Source organism: Rhipicephalus sanguineus, chromosome 2 (genome assembly GCF_013339695.2).
Source record: "Rhipicephalus sanguineus isolate Rsan-2018 chromosome 2, BIME_Rsan_1.4, whole genome shotgun sequence".
Taxonomy (NCBI): Eukaryota; Metazoa; Arthropoda; class Arachnida; order Ixodida; family Ixodidae; genus Rhipicephalus; species Rhipicephalus sanguineus.
Genome location: NC_051177.1, coordinates 35,407,229 through 35,424,161, shown reverse-complemented (window position 1 = coordinate 35,424,161; position 16,933 = coordinate 35,407,229). Strand labels below are relative to the sequence as shown.

The window sequence follows — 16,933 nt, the reverse complement described above, 5'->3', positions numbered from 1 at the left end:
CGCTGTCTCGTTTCATTCGTCGATAGATATAATCAAGAATATAATTTTCATGTAACGCGCATGTCACCATGAACTACACATACGTCATTGCACGTACTACTAATCGTCTCAATGTGGCCAATCAACTGAAGAGGATGAACACGAGCCCACTTTTTTTTTGCCGTCGATGCACTCCGTTGAGACATTATGGGACAGGAGTGTGAATGACCACCAAAACTTTTGTGAGAGATAGCGAATACTGAACTGACATTGGTAGGAAAAATTCTAGGCTTAAATATAACACGTAGGAAGCAAGGTCACCTTGCTTTTCTTTTTACATAATATTACGCGATCGCGTACCATATCTTAACGGCGCAAATCCAATGCACGTGGATGAATATACGTGAAGTGAAACGTTAGCGAAGACGAAATTTCAACGCTGTCCTAATGAATGCGATACTTAGAAATGACCATGAATGGGCAGATATACCCAGGCTTGCATAGTTAGTGACACGTCCCCTGTGACCCAAAGGCGAGTCGCGCGAATCTAAAAATTTTTGAAACTTCTGCATTAATTTGTTCACTCGTCATTCCGGCTATCTAACGATAACTACATCGTGTATGCTAGAGCTCTGCCAACTAGACGTGGTCACAATCTTAACTTAAAGCCCTTTTTTTGCGCACACTAACACGTTCGAATACAGTTTCTTTTTTCGAGAGTTATTGAATACTGGAATGATCTACCTGGTTCGGTGCGTGAAGTGAATGTATCTGATTTATAGTGAATGTATCTGAATGTATCTCATTTTGTATCCGGTTGTCCGGTTGTGCTCAGGAGGTGGCGATATCAGTTTTTGTTGAAGCGCTTGTTGTGATGTTACTGTTTAAATTATATCGTTTTGTATTTATGTACGCCACTCCTGCAATAGATTTGCATTGGGCTGCAGTATTTGAAAATAAATAAAAGAAATAAATAAATGATATTATTAGAAATAAATTACAGACAACTCAGTGATTGGATTGAGAGTGAACGAAGACAATGTTTTTGTTAAGAGCAGATAGCCAACATTTAACCAACAACTAACAAACACTAGTCAGTGTCGGTATAACACAAGTAATTACGATAGTCGATTTCAGTGGGAAATCGGACATACCGCGTTAGGGAATGTAGGTGGAAAAAGATCATCAAGACATCTTCAAAGTAAAAAAAAACACACACACACACATCGTATATCATGTGTGTATGCGTGTTTAGAAAAAATTCTGCGGTTAATGTAGCGCTAATGTAGTTCTTGTGCAGGCCCTGGTGTAGTTCTAAATCCTGCGCTTAATGCGCAGCTCCACCACCGTGAAACCTGAGGAAGTGCGTAGCACGGGCAACCCAGCGATTCCCTTGGCAATCGCGCGCTTCGCGAGGCGGTGGCTCTCTCTCTCTCTCTTGCGCGGCGCGAGTATCAGCTTTCAAGAGCGTTTTTCGCGATTTTAGGAAAATTATTGCAATTTATTCTTGGCTATTTCTGTATTTTATATTATTTTAGACCTTTTTAGTTTATTTTGCACTGGTTTTGGGCATTGTTAGCTTTGTTTTAGGCCTGTATTGACCACTGCGTGACCATGAGACATGAGACGGTGGATGGACGACAAATCGGGCCCCTAAAGTGCTACGCACTTAAAAATAGGTGACGATTTAGAGTACTATATATTCTACCATGGAAGACTCGTGTGTCTGAAAGAGAATGTGAACGATCTCGAGTATTGTATGTACTCTACTACGGGAGAGCGACGCTAAACAGTCATTTTGCGCACGATGACACGTTGCGATTTCGTGTCATGTTCAATACAAAGGAAACGTGAAAACTATCACTCGTTCGTCAAAGTTTTGCGCTTTTTAACCAGCATACCGCGTCGCGCTTGCCTCCTTCTCCAAGCACCACGACGCCTCGACTATTCTTTAACTTCCCACATTTTCTGCTTCCTCCGCAATGCGAAAGTTCTCAGGCTCGGCTACGCCCAAAATGCACCTTCTCATGCTAACTCCGGGAGATCTCCAGCAGTCCTCTTCCGGATGGGACAATTCGCGAAACCAAGAAGAACATAAAGTTTCGCATTAGAGGCCTCATCAGACACCAAAATTGACCATCGGTGGCGTCGGCGTCAACAAGACTGATGAAAAAAAATCATCATGACATCACTATGACGTCACATAACGTGACGTCACATTATGACGTCAGAACATGACATCGTCGCTTGTTCAAAGGTGGGCAAATCACGGGGGCAGTGCAGAACCAGGTGAGGTGCAGAAAGCTTGCAATGCCTGCGATTCTGGAGGTGGTAAAAAACCCGTTAGGTGCAAAATTATCTCGGAAGAGGGCGGCCGAGTGTCAATGCACTGAAAGAAAAGAAAAAGAAGGCGATGGCTTTCGCCTTCGAGTCGTCTTAGGTGAATGCCTAAGGGACCTTGCGAGTTTTTATATGCGAGGGCGCATCGTGACGTTCACGCGCTCCTATTTCACACTTACACCTTTCCCAACTCGCCTAATCGACGATCCTTCTACTTTAACATTTACGTTCTCTTCTACCAAATGGTTCTGTTTACTCGCAAGTTAAATGGTCGTGTGACGCCACATGCTGAAAATAACGTTTTTTCAAGTGAATGTTGTCGACTTCACGGTGTTACATAACATCTCTCTCTCTCTCTCTTTATCCCCTTTCTCTCTCTTTCTCAGCCTTGGACTAGCACCCATGCACACACCCTGCATGCGTATGTGTGCCTGTGAGTGCGTATGCGTGGGCCCGTGGGCCGCGTTTTCTTCGCGCGCGTTTCGCAGTTTTCCTACAGTCGAACCAAAGAAATGTGGAATTAAAGAAGAAGCAAACGTGATATTTTCTTTTCGAATTCTTTCTATGTTTCCGGGGGCAACCTGTGCACGTCTGATTGACGTCATCAGGGAACGTTAGCGAGATAGTAAAGACTCGAATGCCAGAAATGTGACAGGAAGGCGGCTAGTCTCACCTTCATGTCCAGGTGGAGGATGTTTTTGGAGTGCATGTAGTCAACACCTTCGCATATTTGCCTCACGAAGATGGCGCAGGCTTTCTCGGTGAGTACGAAGTCGTCATCAATCACCCTCTCAAAGAGCTCGCCGCCTTCGATCCTGGAAAGAGACGAGAAGTTACCGAGAGGCATAAAAAAGAAAGATAATATGTTAAGTAAATAGCCGTCACCCTTCTTACGGCCCGCTAAACATAGACGTGCATGTTGTTCTCTGCGCCGGCACCTCGCCGATGTCATCATTGGGCCGTGTCAAAGCAAACGACTCTAGACAAGGTGTTAGCTGGCGCGTTCCATGCAAGGTCGGTCTAAATTGAGGGCAACACTAAATTAAAGTCCTGGCCTTTCCGAACTTCCTGGTTGGCTGCATAACACCGCCTTGCGAGAGGATAGAGACGCGAGGCCGTCAATTTGCTACCTCTGACGTCTTCCTGAAGGTGGGGCAACGGGCTGCTTCGAAAGCGGCCGTCCAGCCAGCACACGTGTACGTTTCCGCTTCTCCAGCTCGCCGCAGCGCTGCTCTTGAACAGCTCTTTTGTTTCGCGAATTATGTTATTGCATTATTGCATTATTATCGCGAAGTATATTATTACAGGCGATTCGTAAGCACCGCAGCGTTGGCACGAATCGCTGCATTGCCGATTTGTAACATAAGGTTGTGAGTTATGTTTGAAAGATCCGAATTATTACCTCTACGATGCTTAACCGAAACAGGAACATTTGGCGGATTGGTACAAGCTAAGCGCCTTGAACTGTAGCAACAGTAGTTACTTGGGTTTTACGTGCAAAAACTAAGATATGACCACGAGGCACGCCGTACCGGAGGGCTCGCGAAATTTCGACCACCTGGGGTTTTTTAACGTGCACCTAAATTTATGTACACGGGCGTCAAGCACTTTCGTCTCCATCGAAATGTGACCGACGTGACTGGGATCTAACCGGCGATCTTCGGGTCAGCAGCCGAGCACCGTTACCCCTATACCACTGCGCCGGCCGAACTGCAGCACTAGAAAAAACAAAGACACACACGCGCAATCGCTACTTCTCTTCTCGTTTCCTGTTTTTCTTGCGTGACATTCTTCATCAGGTGAGAACGAGGAGGAAAAACGAGACAAGAGAGGACTGGAGCCCTATCGTCTGTTCGCTCATTTTTGTTCTTCGTTCTCAGTTACACACAAATAACTTTAATGAAATGTCCCGCGATTTGTGGGACGGATAAAAGGTCCCGCCCAGGTGACGGCCACGAGTTCTTGAGCGCTGGCGGCTTCCTCGTCCCGTGGGACAGCCCAAAGTTGATCATCAAGGGCAGAGCTGTGCAACACAGTCTCCCAGCGCGCGCGGAGGCGATCGCTAGAGGTTGAGTCCCCAGTGTTGTTTGTTATCCGTCCACATTCCCACAGCATGTGCTCGAGAGTGGTTCTATAACCATAGTTTTTGCATTTATCTGTCTTGCATATGTCTGGGCAAATGACGTGTGAGATCACCGTGTTCGGATTAGTTCTGGTCTGCAATCACCGCCAGTCGACAGACTGCTTTTTGCTTAGCTTTTGGTTCGTTCTCAGTTGCGCCACAAATCTTTCGCGAAGACACGGTGTCTCTCGCAGAAAAGTGAAAAGAATGCGAGACATTTTCTCGCGTGCTGATAGCCCTCCTCTTATGAAGAGTTAACGCTTTCTTTCTTGTGTCGTTTCCTCATTTTGCGACCGAAGCGCTTGCAGGAACACGTCTACATCCCCCACTTCAGGCCAGCGCCTGTTTACACGAAAGGCGTTCTTTTCATTCGGCAATTCATACTCGTGAGCGTAGTATGCGCTATATTCCGAAAATTTTCTGCGTTGTTATAAGCTCCGACGTCATAGAGCACAGCAGGAGGAGGTGGGCGAGCAACCTTTAGCGGAGACGAGAGCCTTCTCCGCGGCAACCTAGGCCCGCGTTGGTGTCCCTCTATCTGACGTCAAGCGACGCTGCATCCTCCCGACTGTAGGGCAAAAATATTTGCACCCTTCCTCGGCGAATCTTTGCGCGCTCTTCCTTTATTTACTTTAAACTCCCACGCGAAGAGAAAGTAACCTGCAGACCAGAGCAGCCGACTATATTTTCCTCCGACTCGAGAAAGCGACCGCCGCCTCTCCCATCCGCCCACGACTCGGGCCGCCACAAAGGCGCCAGATGCCCTGGCTGGCACACGCTTCTTCGAATGCGAAGAAAAAAGAAAAAAAGGAACTTAAAGGCTGCGGGGAGTCAACAATCCTTCAACAAACAAAACGGTTACGTAAAAGTCCCCCCGCAACGGAGAATGGCGTATAAGCGCGGGGGCTCTCAAAACCCGCGCCGCGGAGTCAAGTAGAAGAAGAAGCCTTTCCCAAACAGTGGACCGAGCACTGCTTCGCTCCGATCCTCTCTCTCGGGCGCAAATTATAGCATGCGCAGCTGCGCTCTGTTTCAAACCTCTCAACCACCGCTTGTCACGCGAAGAGGCAGCAAAATAATAAAGCACGGCAGCCCCTTGGCTTCAGTGGCAAGCGGGCGTGGTATACGGCTACAGCGGTCGCTATACGGGTCAGCGGGACGAAGGCATCGTAAAGAAACGGGGCTTCAAGAAAAACACGCGCCACCGACGCGTCGCGGCTGGCCACCCTCGAATGCAGTGACGGATGCCGGTCATTTTTATAAGTGTGCGGCGAGGCGACTGCGTCCCGAACGTTTCACTTTAGCCCTGGCACCCGAGCTCCTCCTCAAGAGTCACATTAAGCTAGCACTAACGCCTACGTGATGCGCAGAACGTATTTACCCTGTGATTCCAGACAGCGCGTGAGTGCATAATGCCAAGATAAGCATGTGTAGGACTGACTGCTGGATTAGTAGGTAAAATGTTGTCGTAGCGACAGAACAAACATGACACGGACAAAGGAGACTAGAGTCGTTATAGTCTTTATGAACCGTGTCGTTTTCTTTGCTTATTTCCTTACATTTCACCGACGTCCGACCTTTTCTTCGTTATCGTCGTGCGCTTTACGAATGCCTAAGGCCTCGTAATTCTGTTCCGAGCCTCCGATTTATGCCCTAACATGCAGCAAAAGACACGAGCAAGCCTACCCACAGAGACAAGGTCCAGCACGTGGCATGCCACCCTCGCAGCGCGAGGGGCTCCCTTCGCGGCTGAGAGGCTCGCATGCACGCAAGAGTCTCCACCACCCCATTCCCCTCTCCTTGTTTTGCCGGATCGTTCAATAAAGTTGTTCACTCACTCACACTCCTAGTTAATCGCGAAGATCTCTTCGCCGATTAATTTTCTGCTTATATTTAACTCTCTCTCTGAGCCGCCTGATTCATTTTCTCTCGTGTGCTCGTGGTGGTCTTTGCGCCAGCGGTTGTTGTGACCGCAGTAATCGAAGAAAAAAACACCGCACGATATCGCAAGCAATATTGCCTCATAATTGCAAACATAATTTATATTTGAAATGCAAAAGGATAGAGAGGTGATCAAGTTGGTATTTCATATTCGTTAGCACGGTAATCTTTTTGACGTGCGCGTATAAATGTGTTCTTCGAACGTGTCATAAAACTCGTTGTTAATGAGCGCTCGTATTGTGCGGTTCTTTCTCGTCCGTCGTCCTTGTTCCCGCGCTCCCATTTCTCTGAACGATTATATTTGAAATATTGCGCCGTGCTCCTTTCCTTGCGTCGTTCTTTTCAATCGGCTATGTCATCTATAATCGCCGTGTGAAGCTGCGCATTGTTTATTCGCCTTATTGAAAGAGGTTGGTTGATAATATTTCGTCAGATTGACTTGTACCTCGTAAGACTGCTGCCACACTGTTTCTATATTTACGCGTTCAATAATATTATGACCGGGTAATTCTTCGTGTAGCGTTCGTGTAGCAGGCGGCCGGCGGGGCCCGAATGAATGAAAGTAGCGACGAGCAGCATGCTAGCACGGCGTACGAAAGTGCGCCGGACGGTCAACAGAACGGCGGGCATGCGAAGCCGGGCTCTCTCCTCCGCTCGGAGTAGCTGTCACCGGCGTGGGCCACGAGGCACACTCTCCTGGTGGCTGTCAGGGGCCGAGAGGCGGCGGCGGCTATTCCTAGCCCCATGCTTGGCAGCGCTCCCGGGCACTGGGTCGCGCCGAACAAAAGGCCGACGGGCCTCGCATCCACCCCGGCCCTTGAAGGTTAGAGCGGCGCTTTAAATACACGCCGCGCAGAGTGTGCGTGCCCGACCAACATGCTTCGCGAGGCTTCAAGCTCGCCCGTAGTGGCGTTGGTAGCAGTCGTGCTGCTGCCGCTGCGCTGATCTGGTGGCAGGAGGCGACAACATCGGCAGCCAGAGGGGGAGGAAGCTTTTGTACTCTCACCCGCGGTGGTGTGCAAGGCCGCGGAGTCCGCCTGCCTCGCACATGCCTGCGGCTCTCAAGCTATCACTCTCTCTCTCTCTCACTCACTCTCTCTTGCTCTCCGGCCTCCAAACCCGCTTTTTATGCGCCCACAACGCGCGCATTCTTCTGCTGCTTTTGTCTCCCGAGGAATGACGAACTTTCTCCGGCTCCGTTTCTCGCCAGAACTTTTTCTTGCCCAACAACATCGTAAAACATTCTGCCATGCTCGCGTACCCCACGCATACGCAGGCGGTCACCTGCCGAGGCGCGTGCAAAAAGTCAGAAAGGACCATCGACCGTAACTCCTTTTCGTTGCTTTTCCCGCTCAACAGTTCGAAAGGTCAGCGAGAACAACGGCCCCTGCATAACTTCCACTACCTATACTGTTGGAGTCACTCTTGAAGAAAAGGTAGTGGTACCTGCTAACTTTGAGCAGTAACTGCTTGTCACGTATTTTACTACCCTGTTAGTAACTGCAGTTAGTAACGACAAGGGTAGTAAATGTTGCTACCCTTGCCGTTCCTAACTATAGGTAGTAAAGTAAACGTTGTTAGAAAGAAAGGTAGTAACCGCTACTAACGTGCTCACTTTGTGACATTATTCACCCATTGTTAATAATTGTCAAATTCCCAAGGTCATAGTCTCATTCACGGAGTGTCATGAATGAGAAGACATGCATACGTAACAAGTTCACTGCGCCACACGTACTTCGTAAACGACCCCAGGAGCATATATATAGCGCCACTTTCGAGGGACATACGTGGTACCAGTGAGCACCTGCGTTTCATGATGACTAATTAAAACTACCGACCAATAGTCCCATACCCTACTAGCTGATTACAGGGTGGTATGGGGCAGAAATGGACGACAAAGCCAAGAGCTTGTTGTTGATCGGGCGTGGGGATTTCAAGATCTGACGCTAGTGTTGCGTAACGACGCGCATGGTGAGAACAGCATAGCGAAGTAACACTTTGCTGGACTGCGAGGCTGGGCCATGGCCAGCGGACGTCAGAGATTCTCGTATTTTTAGAACCCCCTTAACAATCAGCGCGCTGAAATGAAGAAAATAGTACCGAAGTCAAGCCGCTTCTTTCTCTTCGCCTGTAACGCGACGAAGGAACCCTTTGAATAAACAGGAAAGCTCGTGGTTTCGCTTTACCTATTCTCGCACACGCATTTTGCGCGTTAACGAACTTTTACATAATAGGGGCCCTACTGTGCTGGCTTTTATATTCTCAGAAGAATAGAACTGTCCACACAAACTGACCCGGCCTCTCACTTTAGTTTCATTGCTACCTGCCCGGTAAAGTGCAGTTAATTTCTAATGCTTGCTTCCTTGTTTCTTTTGTTCTTCTTTGCTTTTTGTTTTTTATATTTTCTTGTTACACCAACACGCACTTTCTATCCATTTTCTTCTACCGCACACCATTTAGGGGCAAATCGATTCGCTTTGCAATTTGAAATGGTCCCTCTCAGAGAAAGGAAACGAACACTGTTCTCTTCAAAAACACCGAATTTGTTCTAATCAATCGAACTTATAAGATTACTCCTCACTGCGAGCGCTCTGATTCAAGAAACTTCAGGAAAAAAAAGGCGAACCCATTTTTTTTTTCAGGTATGTCCAGGACTACATGTACAAACAAGTTCGATACCATGGCGCCAGTGCAGTGGGTGTAACTTACCACTACGCTTGCGAGTACTTTATACATAACATGAGTAAATGCATCTACCTTCCCATCACCTCGTATACGAAGGCCGTAAGGTTTGGTCACATTTCACATTTTCGAGCTCAGCATTTGCGTACCTTGCGAAAAAAAAATAAACATTGGTGTTCTGAGAAAGAAGCTGGACGAGCCCACAATTTTCAAAGCCGCACCACGAATGATGATGATGATACAGCTGCGGGATGCTGAAGGCTTGCTCTAGTAAAGCCTCATAAGAGTTGCGCCTAGCACGGGCACGTTCAAAACACTTGTTTCATTCAGAGCGAAAGCTCTGCTACGCCATGCCTCTCAAGGTCACTCATCGCGTCGCAATGACCTTGAGCAGCCGGAGAGAAAGTGTTGCAGGCGTGACGTCACTGCACGTGATCCGCTACGTAGATGCGTCGCAGCTGCTCTTGCTCGGAGCCTAGCCGCTGCGGTACCAGATAACAAAGCGAAAATAAACCACCAACAGACGCTCGCGTGCTCCTCTGCGTGCCTTTCCGCTATGCTCGCGCTACCTCCTCGAACGGCGAGAAGGAGCATTCATAGAGGTGGAGAGACGGGCCGACGAACGGAGCGTAGGAATGAAAAGAGCGAAACGAGCAAGGGCCGCCTTTTTTCTACGAGGAAGAGGAGAAAAATGAAAAACAAGCTTACAGTGTCAACGTGCAAGAAAGAAACAAGAAACGCCGCGAAACTCAACAATCTGACTCCATTAATGACGACTCACAACTCCAGGATGAGGATCATCTGTTTCTTGGAGTCGTCGAAGGCATCGTACAGCTGTAGCAGGCGCGGGTGTTGGAGCGAGCGCATGATCTCCACCTCGCGCTCCACGTCGGCGCGGTCTTCTGCCCGCTGTGTCAGGATGAACTTGGCCGCCAGTATCCGGCCCGTCTTCTTCTCCTCGCAGCGGTACACCGTGCCGAACTTGCCCCTGCACACCAAGAAATTAGTCATATATCCTAAGAAACAGACTACCGATAAAGCACTCATTGGCAAGTCTTAATTCCCAGACTCCTCAGCTCCCAAAACACCCCCTGTCACATACTTTGTGACAGACAGACAGACAGACAGACAGACACCTTTATTAGGATGGTGGAGATGTTTACCTGCTCGCAAGCCTAACGGGCTGCTTAAAACTACAGGGTGGTGTATGAAGTGATACATTTATATGTGTGGTACAAAAACCAGCCATATACGCTAGAAAGTGCACAATAGAAAGTTGGTGCGCCTGACAGAGATCAGTTTCACAGAGTGCGAGCAAGAGGTCTTCAACCTTACCGGTTTTCAGTGCAGATCACTAGGGCGAACGACTGCACATCCCCCACGTTTATTTCTTTATTATTTATTTCATTCTTGTGTTGCGGGCTGACTAATTGTTTTGTTCTTGTTCGTTGTTTATTTTTTATTCACCTCCCCCCCCCCTAGTGAAGGGTAGCAAACAGGAAAGTGTTACCTGGGTAGCCTCCCTCTTTTTTTCTTTGTTATCTATCTATCTATCTATCTATCTATCTATCTATCTATCTATCTATCTATCTATCTATCTATCTATCTATCTATCTATCTATCTATCTATCTATCTATCTATCTATCTATCTATCTATCTATCTATCTATCTCGCTGCTAACATAATGAGTTACTTTATCTGTGTTCTCTAGTGAAGTGAAAGTTTTGCGCAGCGAATTTTAAATCAACAATCTCCGTCACCCTCATCTTTGAAAGGCATCCTATAGGCGACCGATCAGGCACAAAAATACGAACGCACCCTCCAGGGCCTACTCCAAGCTCCGACAGAAACTTACGGACCTTAGCGATGTTGCTCCATAAAATTTGGGGATTCCTTCTAGTATCATCCTTTCAATTTCCTCATACTGCGATGAGTAAGTGGAAGGGAGCCCCTCGTATACTGCGATAATTGACTCGTTTTTGTTTTCTTTTCTGTTTTTTGGTAAAGTATGCAATATCACGTGTCGCTGAAGGTGCTAATATTCGCCATGAACTTTGGGTACAGCAATATCTAAAGTACGAAGGCTGCTGTACAAACGTGAATGGAAATAAAGGAATACTAGTCGGTGGTTGGTAAACACACATGGTTGGTTCTGCATTCGCAGAAAGTGGTAAACGTATATCAGAAGTTCAAATCATCTGCGCTATTATATTTTCGCAACCGGATAACCGTTTTGGAATTATTTCTCTTGCAACTAATTTTGCCAGGAACAGCACCTCGCAGTCTTGGAGTTTTCAGAGGCAGAGTTTTAAAAGTGAGAGAGATTATTCAAGAAAGAAAAAGAAATGAAAGTATCAAGGAACGAGTTTCGTTGCGCCTATGGAGCAAGCTTTTCAGGCGTTTGTTCCAATTCATTCCTTCTTATCCGTTTCTCCAGTCCATCTTGAGAGCTTACGAGACATTTGTATAACGGTCGATTGCGACGCAAATGACGCCATCTCAAGAGGACGTCCAACGTGGCAAATGCTGACCACAGTTTTCAGCCGCTTACCTTCCCAGTTCATCCCTGAGCGTGTATTCCGTGTTGACATCTTGGTTCTTCTTTAACTTTATCTGCCTAGGCTCGAAAGGAGGCTCGGGCTCTGTGAAGAAATTGTAACAGTCATGATGTATTGTCACTACAACAAGCATATAAATGCCAATCAAGACTACCTGTCCCTTTCGCGCTTGTACTTAAGTTTGGTAGAGCATCGCAATAAGACGTCGAATTTAGCCTTACACTTACGCATCTACGGGTATTCCCTTAAGCCTGTCAAGTGCGCTTGTTTTTAAGAGTAATGATTTCGCCAAGTGAGCACATTCGCAAAACACAAGGCCCACAACATCCAAAAAAAAAAAAAGGTTGATAGCTGTCGACCAGCGTAACCGTTATATCAAACGGCACGTGATGAAATGAAGCGTTAGGAAAGGCTACGGTTAATCATATCGTACTAAGCGATTTTCACAAACCTCTTTCGTGCGCGTCCCGACAGAAATTCACGTATGCGCAAAGCAAAGTAATCCTTAACATATGCATCTCTCACTTCAAGGGAGACATGTTTTGCCGCAGCTGTGTGGTGCTAACTTTAACAAGACTGTAGCATGCATTGCGATAACAGTTCATTCATTTGTGCAGCGCGTGGATTTAAAAGAGATAAATTGTCTAAACTTACCATAGAAAGTCCTTCCGCACGACAAGAAAAAAAAGAAAGGGTCGAATAGACACTTGTGAACATTTTCATTAATTTAATAGCACATATGAAATGTTAAATAAAGCTAGACATAGACTAATTCAATATATGATTAAACAAAAAAGGCTAATCTATTTGCTCTATACACAGAAAGAACAAATCTGCCGCGTTTGTAAATAACTATAACAGCCAATACACAGAGAAAAAAACTTCAAGTACGAGGGAAACAGGTAAAATTGGACCTAATAAAAGTTGTTTTCATTCAAAATTACGGGGTAGTGTAATGTTATTGGCTGTATGTTGCTATCGTGTATTGATCAGCCGCCTAATTTGCTACTGACAACCGCTACATTCACCTGCAATTAAACTTCAGTTAAGCCTTTAAGGACAGCCGAAAGCTTCTTCGTAGGTATCCGTTGCGGCTTCGTTCTATTCTCGCCAAGTGTTACAACTTTACCATGACTATATCAATTGTAACGCACGTACCTCTGATAATAAAAGAACAATTACAAACAAATTAGAAAAATTTGCTGGTTGTAAAAAACAATGACATTTTTCTCTGCGGCATATAACGTCTCGAAGAAAGTATAAAGAAGACGTCAATACGATGGTTTTTGATAGATCTCAATATGGCATGTTGCGAGATCTGAGGAGCCATGCAACAGCACCGCCAACGTCTATTCGCTTATCAAACAGCCCGAAAACTCTGCGTGCTATAATAACAGTTCGACAAATGATTTAAACTTCATAGCGGAAACGACGCAGTGTAGACTTACGCGAAACTTTCTTGCGTACTCCCACAGTTCTACGAAGCATCTGTATTGTGCTGTGCCTTCCTCAATTTTAACCCTAAGCACAATATTGTTTATTCACAAACGAATATTTATTAATGTCATCCGATTCTAACAGCATAGCGTGCCTAAGCGCTAATAGCTGCTAGTAATTTACCGAATATGTTTGGCAGAATCCTGTGATAAAAGGCTCCACGAATTGAAGTCCACTTACCTTCATCTGGATCTGTCTCATCGACATATATCATAGTAGGTTTGAAACTGGAACGAAAGCAAAAAACGATGTCAGTTGTCTTTTTTCAATTGTCATAAGAAACAATCGATAAGCAAATATCAGTCGTAGGCGTTACACTGTTTGATGTCAAGGCTACAGAGCTTTATATTGTTGCTTCCCTTAACGCATTGTTTCTCCAAGTTTCACCACCGTGTGTTTCACCACCGTGTGTTTCGCTACAATGCGTGACCGCACGCTGCTCAAATCTCCGGGATGATAGCTCTGATTCTGCAAGTCGTTATTTTACCGCGCAAGCTGTTTGGAACACTTCAACTGAAATCCGTTCTGAACTTGGTAAAACGTGGAGAAACCCTGGGGAGGAGAAACATTTTTTTAAATTCTAAGACTTATTCGCAAAAACGACTGCCAGACTCGAGTTCTTTCTGAAAAAAAAAAAAAAAAACATAATGCATCAACAAAACACCGAGCTTCAATATCCGTCTAGTGTTTCAGTGATTTGCTGCTAACTCGTCCATTTCATTGTTTCTGTGTGCGTGTCTAACGTTCACAGAAATATGAAAAAATATATATATTTTTTTTTATGGCGGCCATGGTTGAATACCCAGAAGAAGACTTGCACTGACTGTCCGTCTGTACTTATCACGCCACTGTTGTGGTCGTGTGTCCCTTATCAGGCCACATCTGCATATCTGAAAAATTTTCACCGTCATTGGCGTACTTAACGTATTTAAGCATATCCAGGCGAATCCCAATTATCGGCAGGGCGCACTGATTGCTCAACTATCATGAAGCGTTCGCGTTTCCGATGTTTGTGAGTTGCTTATGCGCGACGCAGACTCCTCGAAGTGACGGTGTCTACACGCTTATATCGAACACCAGGGGCGTAGCCAGAAATTTTTTTCGGGGGAGGGGGGGTTCGACCATACTTTATGTATGTTCGTGCGTGCGTTTGTATGTGTGCGTGCCTATATACGCAAGCAAAACTGAAAAATTTCGGGGGGGGTTTGAACCCCCCCAACCCCCCCCTTGGCTACGCCCCTGTCGAACACCACCGTAGGCGACACTGCACGGAACTAAGGTGATTTCGTATGCATAAGCAAGGAGTTGTTCTCGATAAGGCGGTGATGTTAGCTGTGAGAACCTGTTCCAGCTGCATCAAAAGTATGAAGTAGATACGGCGTTAATGTTGTTTTCACCGCTGCCAATAAGCTAGGTAAGGTTTGTGCCGCTGTGCAAAGGAAGAATGAGCGAGTAAAAGACAAGAAGCGGACCGATAATTGTTTCGTAAAACACATCAACAAATTCACTGATTGCCGTACGAGTGTGGTGTATAAGGTCCCTTTCAGCTGCGGCCGCTTCTACGTAGGACAGACGGGCCGATGCATTAACCAGAGATTGTTAGAACATAAGAGATCGCTAACAGGAGGCTCACCTTCTAATCTATCTTTACATTGTCGAGATTGCAAGTGCACGCCAAAATTCGATGAATGCGCAGTGTTGTACCGGCATAGAAATGAAGAAACGCGCCTGATGATTGAAGCATGGCATATCGAGAATAGTGGTAGTGCATGCGTGAGCCAACCGTCGATTAACTTGCATAAAGATTAAATCAATTGCCTTAACAGTTATCTTCCACGTAGACCGCCACGCGTGCCGGATTGATAGGTTCGCCGGTTGCAAGGGCATGCGCAGATAAGTTTTCGTGCCTTCTTTCTCTTCAGCCGTTGTGCGTCTCTTCAGTTGTTAGTCGGCGTTTGTGGTGTCCTGTTCTTTCTTGTGTCCGTGTTTGCACGCCCTGTCTCTTTTTAGAATGAATACGTACCAACTAGCTCAGCTCTCTGTTATTCTAAGCATCAAATGAGTTGGGAACCTTGCCAATCCATAAAGTACACTGATTCCTTAGATTTCAGCATATCTTATAATGACCCCCCCTCCCCTCCTCGTCCAAGATTTGTGAGCTCTGATAGGGGGTGCCCACGGCTACCGTATTTATTCGCATACTACCAGCATTGGTTAGCCTTGGCTAATATCGGCTGGTGTTGGCTGAATTATGGCTAGTATACTCAAGGTTCGACTAATGTTGGGTGAAATATGGCTAAATGTTGAATTCTGTTGGTTTGCCAGTGGCTAATGTCGGCTAGTGTAGCTTTAACTTGGCTAACTGTCGTCTACTCTTAGCCAAATAATGTTAATGCTAGCTGATGTCGACTGGCCGTTGTAGTAACAGCAATATTGTCTCCATTCAAATTCAATTCAATGAAGTTGTCGCATACACACACGCAGCCACGCTACCTGCCTTGGTGCTGTCTTTCTTTCGCTCTCTCTCTCTTCTTTATGGTGCATATGTGCACCAAGTCGTGAATAATAACAGCGCCACCGGTTTAGCCTGCGTGCGGCTTTCTCACGAAACAGCGTAAAAAAGCCCGTGCTGCTCTCCACTCACTAGGTTAGCGCGCCCTCGCGAGTTTTGAGGGTCCCCCCGGAAACGCGTGCTTGGAACCGCGTTCCTGCGACTCCCCAGGAGAAGAAGGGAGGGCACGGCGCGTGAGCGGACCTGTTGTTTTCTGGTGCTGGTCGAAAAAGAAGAGGGGGGGGGGGACAAAGTGTGCTCTCGCTCGCTCGCTCTGCAAAACACTGCTGATAGATGAGGAGCCGCAGGTCTTGGACGCGTTCCCGCGACACGAGTTGTTGATGAGCATCCTCCTCAGCCATCCCTCCTGTATATTTCTTTCCGTCTTTCTTATTCCAAAGCCGTGTCCTGCTCTTCCCTCTTGCTTCACCTCTGTCTGGCTGCACCTCCTTCCTATAGAACCTTCGGCCTCCATTGTGCAAGAGGTAAATAGCTATAGCAGCGGGAGGAGGGGGGGGGGAGTCAGCATTGTTTTGGACAGCTTGAAACATGAGGCCTCGCGGCTACCGGCTGCAGGCGAAGTAATGCCTGTTGCAATCGTCGGAGCGACTCTTTTTTCAGGGTAACGAAGTCAGGGGTGCCGGGTGCTATTCTGGACTTCTGAAAAATCCACGCGTATTGTCAAATTCGCTGTCTTTTCGGTTCCGATTGGCTCACACGGCTGTTACGCCATCTCCCACAGACTAGAACAGTGTCAACATGATGGAATGCGGTATTATGGCCGAATTAAAGTGTCACAATCTGGTCAAACATCAATTTTCTCGGCGGAGTTTGGAGTTAGAAGAGCTGCTTTTCGCAAATGAACGCGTTAGAGCACGAGCGTGTGTTTTTTTTTTCTTTTTTTGTTTCCCCGGATCTGATAGAAATCGTGGGAGTAAATCATGAAAGCATAATATGGTACTTTAAATTTGTTATGCAAGTTTAAAATGTTGCCTAAAAAACTCTATAAAGTCGACGAAGAAGTGATTTATTATTTTATTGGGATTGCTAATAGGGACATGTTAGTTGCAATTACTCTCCAGCAGCACCACTTTCTTTCAGGAACACACAAGAGACTATGTCAGCCTGTGTTACGTGTTCCTTCGCTTGTCCCTCCCAAAAGTTCTGTTGTTCAAGATCATTTGTGTGAAGCCTGTACCCCTAACTGCCACCGTTATTCAGTTACTGACAGTATTCCTTGATGAAAGTGGAAGAGGGTGAGC

The 16,933-nt window shown here is 46.4% G+C and overlaps 1 protein-coding gene across 1 annotated transcript in view; it reads right to left on the bottom strand.

Moving 5' to 3' along the window:
- The window catches only part of LOC119382725 (myosin light chain kinase, smooth muscle-like), a 141,691-nt gene that overhangs the window by 16,224 nt on the left and 108,534 nt on the right, over positions 1-16,933 (bottom strand). The window contains 4 exon segments of the mRNA XM_049412312.1: positions 2,993-3,134; positions 9,846-10,052; positions 11,617-11,707; positions 13,301-13,347. Coding sequence (XP_049268269.1) covers positions 2,993-3,134; positions 9,846-10,052; positions 11,617-11,707; positions 13,301-13,347 — 487 coding nt within the window.